The sequence below is a fragment of the Poecilia latipinna genome, unplaced genomic scaffold, assembly GCF_001443285.1.
Source record: "Poecilia latipinna isolate Pla-1442-1.1 unplaced genomic scaffold, P_latipinna-1.0 Scaffold2010, whole genome shotgun sequence".
NCBI lineage: Eukaryota > Metazoa > Chordata > Actinopteri > Cyprinodontiformes > Poeciliidae > Poecilia > Poecilia latipinna.
Window position 1 is genome coordinate 25,790 of NW_015114626.1, and position 11,742 is coordinate 37,531.

The following is an 11,742-nucleotide window of genomic DNA, read 5'->3' on the forward strand; positions in this document are numbered from 1 at the left end:
TCCCCGCCCCTCCTCCCTCCGCCCTGCAGCTTCTCCCTGCTCCTCCTCCCTCCTCCCTGCAGCTCCTCCCTCCTCCCTCCACCTCCTCCCTGCAGCTCCTCCCTGCAGCTCCTCCCTGCACCTCCTCCCTCCTCCCTGCAGTCAGACCTGGCCCGTTCCTCTCCTGATGAATCAGCAGTCCATCAACAGTCCCCCACCATGCCACCTCCTGACTCACCACCAGGGGGCGTGTTGGAGTGAAACTGGTCTTGGACCTGAACTGGTACCGGTGACATAAAGCTGGACTGTTAGAAGCAGAAATAATCAGCTGCAGTAGCCGCTGTCCATCCACAGGGGGCAGCACTGAGACGGTCTGCAGTCAAATATTTCAGAACTAAACAAATTTACACAAAAATGTCCAAATTGACACAGAAACATCAAATATTTAGACAGTTTATCTTTATAAAAAGTTGCTCTGGGGTCCGTTAGACTTTAAATGGACTTTAAACCAGGAAATGCTTCAGATCAAAGCTGCCGTTTGCTCCGTCGCCTCAGGAAGGTGAAAATTAAAATCTTTATGAGATCAAAAGATGTTTTCCACCCATTTGCTGCATTAAACTCTGGAATCTGACCTGAAGGCTCTAAGCTTACAGGAAGTGGACCTGTGTTTGGATTGGTTCCTTTGTGGCCAATCAGAGCGGACTGAGCGTTGTGGGAGGAGCCTTAAAGCGACAGCGCGGTTTGTGCTAACGGTGTTGCAGCTGTGGTACCTACCATGCACGGTGATCTGAATCGTGTTGCTCCGCTGCATGGACGGAGACTCACACCAGTAGAGGGCGCTGTCAGACTTCTTGGCCGTCTGCAGGCTGCAGACAGAAGAAGAAGACAGGACGCCCCAGTCTCCCCCACAGCTGGACGTCTTTTTGGTGTCAGAGAAGCGTCTGATGGTCCATCCTGGAGCCGAGCTGCTGCAGCTCAGACTGAAGGAGCCATACTCTGGAACCTGAGCCGAGTCCGGACTCACAGTCAGAGACGCCGGCTTGGACACATCTGGGGACAGACATGGACACCCAGTCAGTGGAAACTCTTCTACCATAGATGTATAACACATAGATGCTGGTGGACCTCTGATGAGCAGCCAGCTGGTCTCAGATGTGACCCCGTTGATTTTACAGGCGTAACCTCCTTCATGGGCCCTGGAGACGTTACGGAGGACCAGTTCGCCTTCAGACGCCATCTTGGATCCGTCTTTGAAGAACTCAGCGTTAGAATGTGGAGCTCCGCTCTTATGTTGACAGGTCAGAGTGATGTCATCTCCCTCCGTCACAGGAAGGACTGGACCGAGCAGGACCACCTGTCCGGCTCCACAGAGACACAGAGGGACGTTCAGCTGGAGGGTTCTAGGCTGATGGTTTGGTCCCAGTAAGCTGGATGGTCTGACTGGTCTGCCTGTGGTTCCCTGAACATCAACATGCGTCTCTTACTGGTGACGGTGATGTTGACGGTGTGGCTGCTGTCCCGGTATCTGGACTCGCACCAGTACACGCCGCTGTCCGTCTTCTTCAGGGTGCTGATGGTGCAGGTGGAGGAGGTCTGACTTCCCCACACAGAACATGGAGACACCTGCAGCCTGGACACACAGCGGACATTTCCCTCACACCTGGAGCCACGCTGAGGCTTCAGCTTCCAGACGAAGGTCCAGTCATCAGTCATGAAGGACGTTCCTTTATCTGGGACCGAGGCGGATGAATGGTGAACTCACCCTGATGCGGTTTGTCTCCACACCATCCATCCGTCCGGTCCAAACCGCTCACAGCTGATGGAGACAGAACCGTACTCAAAGAACTGAGACCGGCTGGGGGAGACGACCAGGGAGGAGGGAGGAGATGCTTCTGTTTCCGAAGGATGCAACGTTAGCAATGTTATCAATGTTAGCAATGTTAGCAACATTAGCTATGTTAGCACTGGTAACAACATTAGCAGTGTTAGCAACATTAGCTATGTTAGCAATGTTAGCAGTGTTAGCAACATTAGCTATGTTAGCAACATTAGCTATGTTAGCAACATTAGCCACATTAGCAATGTTAGCAACATTAGCAGTGTTAGCAACATTAGCAGTGTTAGCAACATTAGCAATGTTAGCACTGGTAACATTAGCAATGTTAGCACTGGTAACATTAGCAGTGTTAGCATCATTAGCAGGGTTAGCTATGTTAGCAGTGTTAGCAACATTAGCAGTGTTAACAACATTAGCAGTGGTAGCAATGTTAGCAACATTACCAACATTAGCAACCTTAGCAATGTTGGCAACATTACCAACATTAGCAGTGGTAGCAATGTTACCAACATTAGCAACATTACCAACATTCGCAGTGTTACCAACATTAGCAGTGTTAGCAACCTTAGCAGTGTTAGCCAGAGTTGGGCACTTGAGTTATTAAAATTAAGACTTTAAGTTTGACTTGAAGAAATGTTCAAAGACTCAGTCTTGACTTTTACACCAATAACTTGGACTTTAAGCTGTTTGTCATAAAATGCGTTAGTTGAGTGGTGGACCCAGGTTATGGAGGGAAAATTATGATTTAATGATGAAAATACAAAATTCCAGGCAGCACAGAGTGAGCAAAGGCTAGGAGCTAATCTCTGGTAGCAACCGGTGTAACAAAGACAGGAACAGGCAAAACGGCAGACTAGACGAAAACTCGACAAGGAACGAGGAACACAGGTGGGTTTAAACACACAGGGAGGTAATCAGGGGAACAGGACACAGCTGGGAGGGTAGAAAGACCAACACAGACTCAAGTGAACAGAAACCTAAATATACACAGAAAAACTCAAATCCTCAGTTTAATTGAAAAGATTTGATATTTTACACAAAGTCTAAGGTTTAAAACTCATATTATTTATAAAGTGGCCCCATTAATTAATGTCTCTCATTCAGCATTGACAGACACAGACCGTCCCTCTGTTTTTCCACTCTGTATCAACCAATCAAATTAACAGGATAAAAAAAACAAAAAAATGGGGAAAAAAACGAGACTAAAACGCTCAAAGCAGATCTGCTCCCACTGTAATTTGTTTTTGATACATCAATTATAAAACCTGTAAGAGGATCTCAGATGGAGATTCAGCCTCCAACTGTTTGACATTTGAAGTTACATAAAGAGGAAGGAGCTACTTTTCTTTTGCAATGAGATAGCTGACTTTAGCTAACTTCCTGTTATTAGCAGATTAACGCCGAGCTACGCTGGTGACACCGCTGAGCTTCCTGCATGCTGCGTTTAGTCATGCTGGAGAAATCTGGTGGTTCAAACCTAGATATGTTCAGAATGTCCTCTCTGGATTAAATTCATCCTGTTCTCTCTGGATTAAATGCAGCCTGTTGGCTCTGGATTAAATTCATCCTGTTGGCTCTGGATTAAATTCATCCTGTTCTCTCTGGATTAAATTCATCCTATTGGCTCTGGATTAAATTCATCCTGTTGGCTCTGGATTACTAGTGGACAGCCAGCGGCTCCGGGTCATGAAGCCGGTTCGGTTCCTGACCTCAGTTTCTCTCTGTCCATCATGAAGATGAACCAGGTCCATGGTTTATATCGGGAGTTTATATTGTCAATAAATACACTGCTCCAAAAAATAAAGGGAACAGTCAAATAACACATCCTAGATCTGAATGAATGAAATATTCTCATTGAATACTTTGTTCTGTACAAAGTTGAATGTGCTGACAACAAAATCACACAAAAATCATCAATAGAAATCAAATTTATTAACCAATGGAGGCCTGGATTTGGAGCCACACACAAAATTAAAGTGAGATGTTCCCTTTATTTTTTTTAGCAGTATATTTTGATCACTGCATTACGTTGGTTCAGTCAGAACTCTTCAGATGATCGTCACACAGATTATTTCCATCTGGTTTAGTTTTGCTAGAAAAACAAACAAAATCCAGTAATTTTTCTGTCCTTCTGAAATTTCTGCAAAAATAAAAATTGTACGATTGTAAGGACTGAACATCAGAGTCAGTGGAGTTTAACCCACATGCTGAACATTGTTTTGTGTTTTAGTTTAATGGAAATGTCAGCATTTCATCAGAACATGGAGTTCTGCTTTTGTCTCTTTTACTGAATGTTTGTTCTGGATAATTTAAAGTTTAACTGAACTGTGATGCAGAGGTGAAATTTAATTTCGTGTTCAGCTCCACGTTTTATCAACATTAGACATAAATACACATTTTAAAAAGACACATGGTCAATTATTTACATTTAACTTATAACTGAAACATTGTAAAAAAAGATTCAGAAGGAAATTAAAAGTTTCAGACTTGAGTCCTGCAAAAGACTGACTTGGTCCCACCTCTGGGATTAGCAACATTAGCCATATTAGCAATGTTAGCAATATTAGCTATGTTAGCAACATTAGCTATGTTAGCAACATTAGCCACATTAGCCACATTAGCAATGTTAGCAACATTAGCTATGTTAGCAACATTAGCCATATTAGCAATGTTAGCAATATTAGCTATGTTAGCAACATTAGCCACATTAGCAATGTTAGCAATATTAGCCACATTAGCTATGTTAGCAACATTAGCCACATTAGCAACATTAGCTATGTTTGCAACATTAGCTATGTTAGCCACATTAGCCACAGTTGACATCACAAGTGAATCTCTGAGGTTCAGATCAGAGTTTGGGGTTTCTGGAGGAAACTGCAGCTGGGCGTCCATCTTGGTTTAATTCTGGACTCAAACTTCATGTTTGAAAACCTCATAAAGAAAGAAATGAAATGTTTAACCTACCAAACCTCAAACAGACGAGGTCTGTTATCTCAGCAGAGGATCATAAGTCTCACCTCAGACACATGATTTTATCACACATTGAATATTTCTTCACAACATGAACGTTTGTTCATCTGCATTAAACCCAAACAGCTTCACAGCAAAGCTAAAGATTTATCACATCGTATCTTAGACAAATATTAAGTTTAGAGAATTTCCGAGTATTTAACAATAATCTAATAAATCTTTAACGGTAACCGACCCTGGAGGATTTCATTAAAGAGCTGAAAGGTTTACAGTCTCTATGATTCAAGCAACACTGCAGACGAGGAGCAGCTGGAGGAAACCAGACCTGAACCTGATGACAGAAATAAACACGAATCTAAAGGTAGAAATCAAAAACACAAAGAGGATAAACTGAACCAACAGGAATAAAACTAAAAATGGTCAAATATAATATTATTTTATTTATAAAGCTCCTTAAAACAACAACAAGCTGCATCAAGTTTAGAGTAAAAATCAGCTAAATTCTGCTGAACTGCTTGGTGACAGTCGGTTTCCTGAGAGGCTGATTGAAACGTTCAGGAGGAGCTGAGAGCAAAGCGCCAGAACCAACCGAGACACAACAGAACCACCAGCAGAACCTGCCGGGTCAAAATGTTCAGCTGAACTTTAAAAAGCTCAGAGTCACTGATTCACAAGATCAAACCCAGCTGATCAGCAGCTGATCAATGACTTTGATCAGGAGATCCAACAAGAAGCTCACCAACATGACGACTGTCAATAAAGTGTAAAAACATGAATAAATAAATAAATGAAGCTAAAAGTATAAACATGTTTAAATCAGGACGGATCCAGAACCGATAATCTGGGATTAAACTGATTGATGAAGATTAATCTGGGATTGAAGCTTCAGTCAAGACCTGACAGAAACACAAACCAGATACAGACCAGCCTGAAGCAGCGGAGCAGAACGTGGCTCTGCACTGCATGCAAGGGCGCCACAAGAGAGGGGGCGCCAGGAGAGAAGGGGCGCCAGGAGAGAGGGGGCGCCAGGAGAGAGGGAATTTCCAAAGCCACACACAGTAAAGGTTAAAGGTCGTACGCTGGGCGACCCTTCTGATGCTGGGCCTCCATCTTTACCCCATCAGAGGACGGGATAAAGATGGAAGGGCAGAAAACAGAGCAAAAGCATAAAGATTATAAAAATGTTTTCAGAAAGAAGAAGCTGTAAATATTCAGCTGATGTTTCCAGTGAAATGTTCAGTCACTGTTTTTCTGTAAAAATACAGGAAGTAGTTTCTGGCTATTTCCTGTTAAGATTTTAATCTTTTAGAAAAGATCCAACATTAAAACATGAATGTTTTACGACTTGACAGTGAACAGGTTGTGTTTCTGAGGCCGGTTCTGTTGGACTCACCATGGCAGGAAACCATCTGGCAGCAGCTGAAGCTCAGAGATAAATCTGTGGAAACACGAGGAGCAGGAATCACTCTGAAACATTCCTGTTACTCTGAAACATTCCTGTTGCTCTGAAACATTCCTGTTACTCTGAATCGTTCCTGTTACTCTGAAACATTCCTGTTACTCTGAAACGTTCCTGTTACTCTGAAACGTTCCTGTTACTCTGAAACGTTCCTGTTACTCTGAAACATTCCTGTTAGTCTGAAACGTTTCTTCTCCTCGGCTGAGTAAAGCTCCAGGTGTTTTGAACTCACAGAGCAGCATCGGCGGTGCGGCGGCGTTCATCTCGTCTGCAGGCTGAAGCCGTTCTGTCCGTCTCAGAGCGAAGTCAAGAACATCCTGTTGAGCCAAACCGCAGCCGGCGGCAGGAGGATGTGAGAGCAACGAGACACGCGACAGATTCAGGCTGCTGGCACCGAGCTGCTGCTTCACACCAGTTTTATCTGACGAGCGATAAAGGTGAGCAGGACGCTCAGCGTGGAAACATCTGGCCTCAGAAACAAACCAACATTTCTACGAAACTATGAGGAAACGCAGAAAGTTATCAGAAGAAACCACAAGCTGCCCACAGAGGCTCTGATCGAAGGATGGAGTCCCTCAGGGCTGAGAGCTCAGCTCACTGTGTTCATGTTGAAACTGAGCGATGGACTGGAGACGATCAGAGAAACGATCGACTCTTCATGGAACCAAAGAGGAAATAAAACTGACAAGATAAACTTAGACTGAGAAACGATCAGACTGTGTGAAAACAGGCATGACTTATGAGTTTAAATGTGTTTCTAAGGGCCCAGAGGAAGCAGGCTGTTGGTTTAACAACAACAACAACAACAATAATAATAATAATAATAATAATAATAATAATAATAATAATAATAATAATAATAACAACAATAATAACAATTATAACAATAACAATAATAATAATAATAATAATAATAATAATAATAACAACAACAATAATAACAACAACAACAATAATAACAACAACAATAATAACAACAACAACAATAATAACAACAACAACAACAATAATAACAACAATAATAACAACAACAAAAATAATAATAATAATAATAAATTAATAATAATAAAATAATAATAATAAAATAATAATAATAATAATATTCCATCCATTTTAACCCTGTCCTCCAGGTGACCCCGCCATTTTTCCGGTTCCGGTTCTGGTTCAGGTTTAGGTTCAGATCTAGTTCTGGTTCTGGCTCTGTGGTTCTGGCGGCCCAGAGCTGCCTCGGTGTGACGTGGGTGTGATTTCTGCTGACTCTTTGTTTTTGTGGCTTTGTGATGTGAGGCGTTTCCACAAAGCGAGTTTCACACTGAGAATGAAGAACCTGAACTCTGGTTCTGGTTCTGGTAACTCATCTGCATGTTGAGTCCAGAACCTTCAGCTCTGAGGTGGAACTGAACATTGGTTTAACTTTGTTTCAGGTTCTGGACCTTCCCTCCTCAGACGGACCCTGCCTTGTTCCTGCTGCCGGTTTTGGGTCAGATGGAGGTGAAGCAGCTCCTCTCCCTGCAGAGCCGAGTTCAGGTCCAGACTGGGTTCAGCTGCAGAAACCAGAACCAGAACCAGGTCAGGGTCTGCGTGCAGCAGACGGGTTCTGAGCAGCTCTGTGGTTTCTGAAGCCGTCGCTGTGAACAAAAACCGAGTTAAAAGCAAAAACAGGAAACTGAGACGAGGGGCTGAAGGTCCGACGGTTCAGATCTGATCAGTTCTGATGTTTGCAGGATAACGAAGGATGTGATGAGCTGCAGGAGACGATTCGGTCCAAACCGCAGCCGGCCCGGTTCTGTAGGCTGCAGAACTTCATGGGTACCAACCAGGGGAGCAACTACATACTTTCCTTTCTGAGGTGTATGTGAACATGTCACCCCCCCCACTGACCCCCATTACATAAACTTGTACAACTCATCTTTATTAAAGTATCAATAATAATAAAACATATGTGTGAATAAATTGCTGCCTACAGGGCAATTAAACAAAAACAGGGAAATATTTCATCATTTAATATGTCAGTGAGCCAAAGAGCCTCTTCTGTTAGCCTGAGTCTAGCGCCACCTATGGGCTGCAGGTCTGAGGCTTTTTGTTAGCATGTTTTCTATCATCCTTATAGCTTCGCCTGATCCAAACTGGCAACCCACATTAATAAAATGGTGAAATAATATTGACCACAAAACACTGAACTTATAAAATATATCAGCATTTTTCCTACACAATCCTAACAAAGGTTTTTAATAAACAGTTTCTCTTTATTTTTTAAACGGGGGGCGGGGGGAGATCATGTTTACGTCCCACAATGACAATTTAGCTGACCTTAATATTTCCCATGTTTTGTTTGGACCATTATTATTAGACTTACTGTTGATGTGTGACAGGTGAGTCTGTCAGACATTTAGACGATACGGAATAAATCGCTTCCTGTTGAGACAACAACCATTTTAGGCTAGCTAAGGTTAGCTTAGCTTAAGGCTTAAGCTAACCTGAATATTTACAACCCTCCTGTTGATGCACTGACATTACCTACCTTCTGTCTTTCTACCACTTTGGTTGCCATGTTGGATTGTCAGGTAGGCGTTGCCGTGGAAACCTCCAGGAGCTGCAGCTGAGGAGCATCCAGCTCTGATTGGTCCATTTCCAGCTGGATCAGCAGTTTGTTTCTAAATATTTTCCAGGTTTTAGCAACAGGAAGGTTGCTGTAGCAACAGGAAGGTTGCTGTGGCAACAGGAAGGTTGCTGTGGCAACAGGAAGGTGTTGATTCATCTGCAGCCACAGATAAATAAATAATAAATGAAGGTATAATTAATCTGTTTAGTGGTGAAGATCAGATTAAAAGATGTTGCACTGTAAACAATAACTGGTCAGATTAGATTAAATTCAGTTTTTATTGCTGCAGCATCAAAGGTCCAGTTCTGGTTACAAAAGCAGAACTTTGGTTTCTAACAGAGAAACACAGAACCTGTTAGGAGGAGCTGGTTCTGGTGGATCCGGGTCCGGTGCAGGCTGAGGCACAGACCTCCAAACATCTGGACCTCCAAACATCTGGACCTCCAAACATCTGGACCTCCAGGACTCTCTATAATAACCTGAGTTCATGTTGGTGAAATAAAGCTACATTAAAACCAGATTTATTTTGACGTGAAGGAAACGTAACGACCTCCTTCTCCCAACAGTCCCAGTCTTCCTGCCTGGTTTTCCTGAACATGGTACCAGTTTGACCCGGTTCTGATCTCAGGGTGTTTTAAATGAGGAGGTGTTGGTCTGGTGGACGGAGCGGTTCTGACCCAGAATCGGTTCCTGTAGACGCCTGCAGCTTCAGCCTCAGCCTGACCGCAGAGCGACTCCACTTCCTGTAGTTCCCTCCACAATAAAACAAACTGTTTCCTCTCATCTGTAACAAAGTTCATTTCTATCCTCAGCGGAAATAATAAAGTTAAAAACATCCAATAATAAACACTAAATGAGCTCAAATTATTAGTAATTTTTTACTGACAGCAGAATAAATCTTTATTAAAAAAACAATAAAAATCAAACATAAAGAAGAAAACATCCAGGAACGAGGAGATTTTTGTTTCTGTTTTTTCTTCGTCCCGACGTTCGTGATCCAGCAGATGGGTTTGTCCTGCTGGGAGAACTGGGCTGGTTCTGATCGGTTGGACCGGTCAGAACCGTCACACTTTGCTCTCAATGATCACGTGACTCTTTTCCTCAGCAGGTGCGTCAGGGCAGGTGGGCGGGGCTTCCCTCTCCGTCTCACCTGCTGGGTTTAGAGAAAACAAAGTAAACATCCTGAAGAAGAAGAAGAAGATGATGATGATGATGATGATGATGATGATGAAGATTCACTGGTTTGATTCAGAGCAGCGGAGGAACTGATGGTCAGAGGTCAGAGGTCAGAACCCTGCAACCAGCATACAGAGGTGGGCTGCTAGCTAAAAAGTTAGCTATGCTAACCCTAAAGCGCTAATCATAAACATTAGTTCTGCTAATGCTAAAGCAGTATATTAACATGGTATTTAGTGGGAGCTAATGCTAAAGTGCTACACCAACATGTTTAAAGGAAGCTAATGCTAAGACACTGCCAACATGGTGTTTAACAGATGCTAACTCTGAACTCTATAGCAACATGACATTTAGGGGAAGCTAATGCACCAAATTCATTAGCTACCCAACATGTGCTGGAACATCGTATCTCCCTCTACAGGGTCAGATGTGTCATTACACCTGAACGGGTTCAGGAAGTTTTTCTTCTCGTCGTTTCAGGTTTATATTCGTTGAGTTTTTTCACTCTGATGCTGATTTTATCTACCTGATGATGGCAGGAGTTTGGTCAGAAAGCACACAGGTGGATTTTAAACAGAAATGCATTCTGGGTACAGAAAAAACATCACTGGGTGGATAAAGTGAGGAGAGGAAATCCAACTGCAGGTTTACAGAACAGACAAGAAAATCTGGAAAATTAATCTGGAAAAATTAATTTAGCATAAAGTTAGCACACTAAACATTTTTTAAATTAGCTAAAGCGCTAAAGACAGTTAGCTCCACTGTTAGCATTAGTGTGGCCACCACTGTTTGGTTCATAATCAGTGGTTTTCCAGTTGGTCTCATTCCAGCTGAATAAAACCCGACTGGACCTTCTGCTGGTTCTGAAGGACGTTTCAGTCCAATCCTGAAGGGTTTTGTGGTTCTGACCCCTGACCTTGGGTTGACCTTCTCATCAGGTTCCCTGAAGCACCTGAAGGAGCTTCACAGTTCAAGGTCCAGTCACACCAGAACCAATGGACCGGGTCGTCCGTTGAGCTCAGTAAAAACCTCCAGACTGTGAGCTGACCTTTGACCTGTCGGGCCAGGAGGCGCGGCCCAGCCAGTCCAATCCCCAGCGCCCCGATGGGAGCCGTGATCAGGATAGCTAGCACCGCTAGCGTTAGCACGTCCAGACCAAACTGGATCAAGGTCTCATCGCCTTCGTCCCGCGCCAGGTCCAACGCCTTGGAGCCGATCGCCGCCTGCAGGACAGAGGGACGGTTAGACCGGACCAGGCTGGTTCTGATGGTTCTGGTGGACCAGGCCGGTTCTGATGGTTCTGGTGGACCAGGCCGGTTCTGATGGTTCTGGTGGACCAGGCCGGTTCTGATGGTTCTGGTGGACCAGACCGGTTCTGATGGACCAAACCGGTTCTGGTGGTTCTGATGGACCAGACCGGTTCTGATGGACCAGACCGGTTCTGATGGACCAGACCGGTTCTGATGGACCAGACTGGTTCTGATGGACCAGACTGGTTCTGGTGGTTCTGATGGACCAGACTGGTTCTGATGGACCAGACTGGTTCTGGTGGTTCTGGTGGAGCAGACCGGTTCTGGTGGTTCTGATGGACCAGGCTGATGTGTTGTTTGGACATGGGGGTCAAGAGGTCAAGGTCAGATTTTCCCTCTTTACCTTTCAGGTTCATCATCATGAAAATATCGTTAATATTTATAATGATAAATATTTCTGATATTTTCC

General features: G+C 43.8%; 2 protein-coding genes and 1 long non-coding RNA gene across 8 annotated transcripts in view; 1 reads left to right on the plus strand and 2 right to left on the minus strand.

The window, feature by feature from the left end:
• LOC106935727 (obscurin-like) overlaps positions 1-6,980 on the minus strand; it is a 16,556-nt gene extending 9,576 nt beyond the window's left edge. The window contains exons 1-7 of one of the 3 annotated variants that reach the window (XM_015016353.1): positions 6,746-6,980; positions 6,478-6,694; positions 6,180-6,224; positions 1,742-1,871; positions 1,464-1,609; positions 1,105-1,341; positions 754-1,029 (exon numbers count right to left, since the gene is read on the minus strand). In XM_015016353.1, the coding sequence (XP_014871839.1) occupies positions 754-1,029; positions 1,105-1,341; positions 1,464-1,609; positions 1,742-1,871; positions 6,180-6,224; positions 6,478-6,508 (865 nt within the window). In that variant the 5' untranslated portion in view covers positions 6,509-6,694; positions 6,746-6,980. The other 2 variants (XM_015016351.1, XM_015016352.1) reach the window with 2 other exon arrangements.
• Positions 6,981-7,771: 791 nt separating this feature from the next.
• The window catches only part of LOC106935733 (uncharacterized), an 18,941-nt gene continuing 14,970 nt past the window's right edge, over positions 7,772-11,742 (plus strand). Inside the window, exons 1-2 of the long non-coding RNA XR_001421955.1 lie at positions 7,772-7,783; positions 9,056-9,057. This is a non-coding gene — a long non-coding RNA (uncharacterized LOC106935733). The remainder of the gene's footprint in view (positions 7,784-9,055; positions 9,058-11,742) is intronic.
• The window catches only part of LOC106935732 (mitochondrial sodium/hydrogen exchanger 9B2), a 31,994-nt gene continuing 29,651 nt past the window's right edge, over positions 9,400-11,742 (minus strand). For 2 of the 4 annotated variants that reach the window (XM_015016366.1, XM_015016365.1), the window contains 2 exons: positions 11,072-11,246; positions 9,400-10,000 (listed from right to left, as the gene is read on the minus strand). In XM_015016366.1, the coding sequence (XP_014871852.1) occupies positions 9,912-10,000; positions 11,072-11,246 (264 nt within the window). In that variant the 3' untranslated portion in view covers positions 9,400-9,911. Of the gene's footprint in view, positions 10,001-11,071; positions 11,247-11,742 lie in introns of those variants that run through there. The other 2 variants (XM_015016367.1, XM_015016368.1) reach the window with 2 other exon arrangements.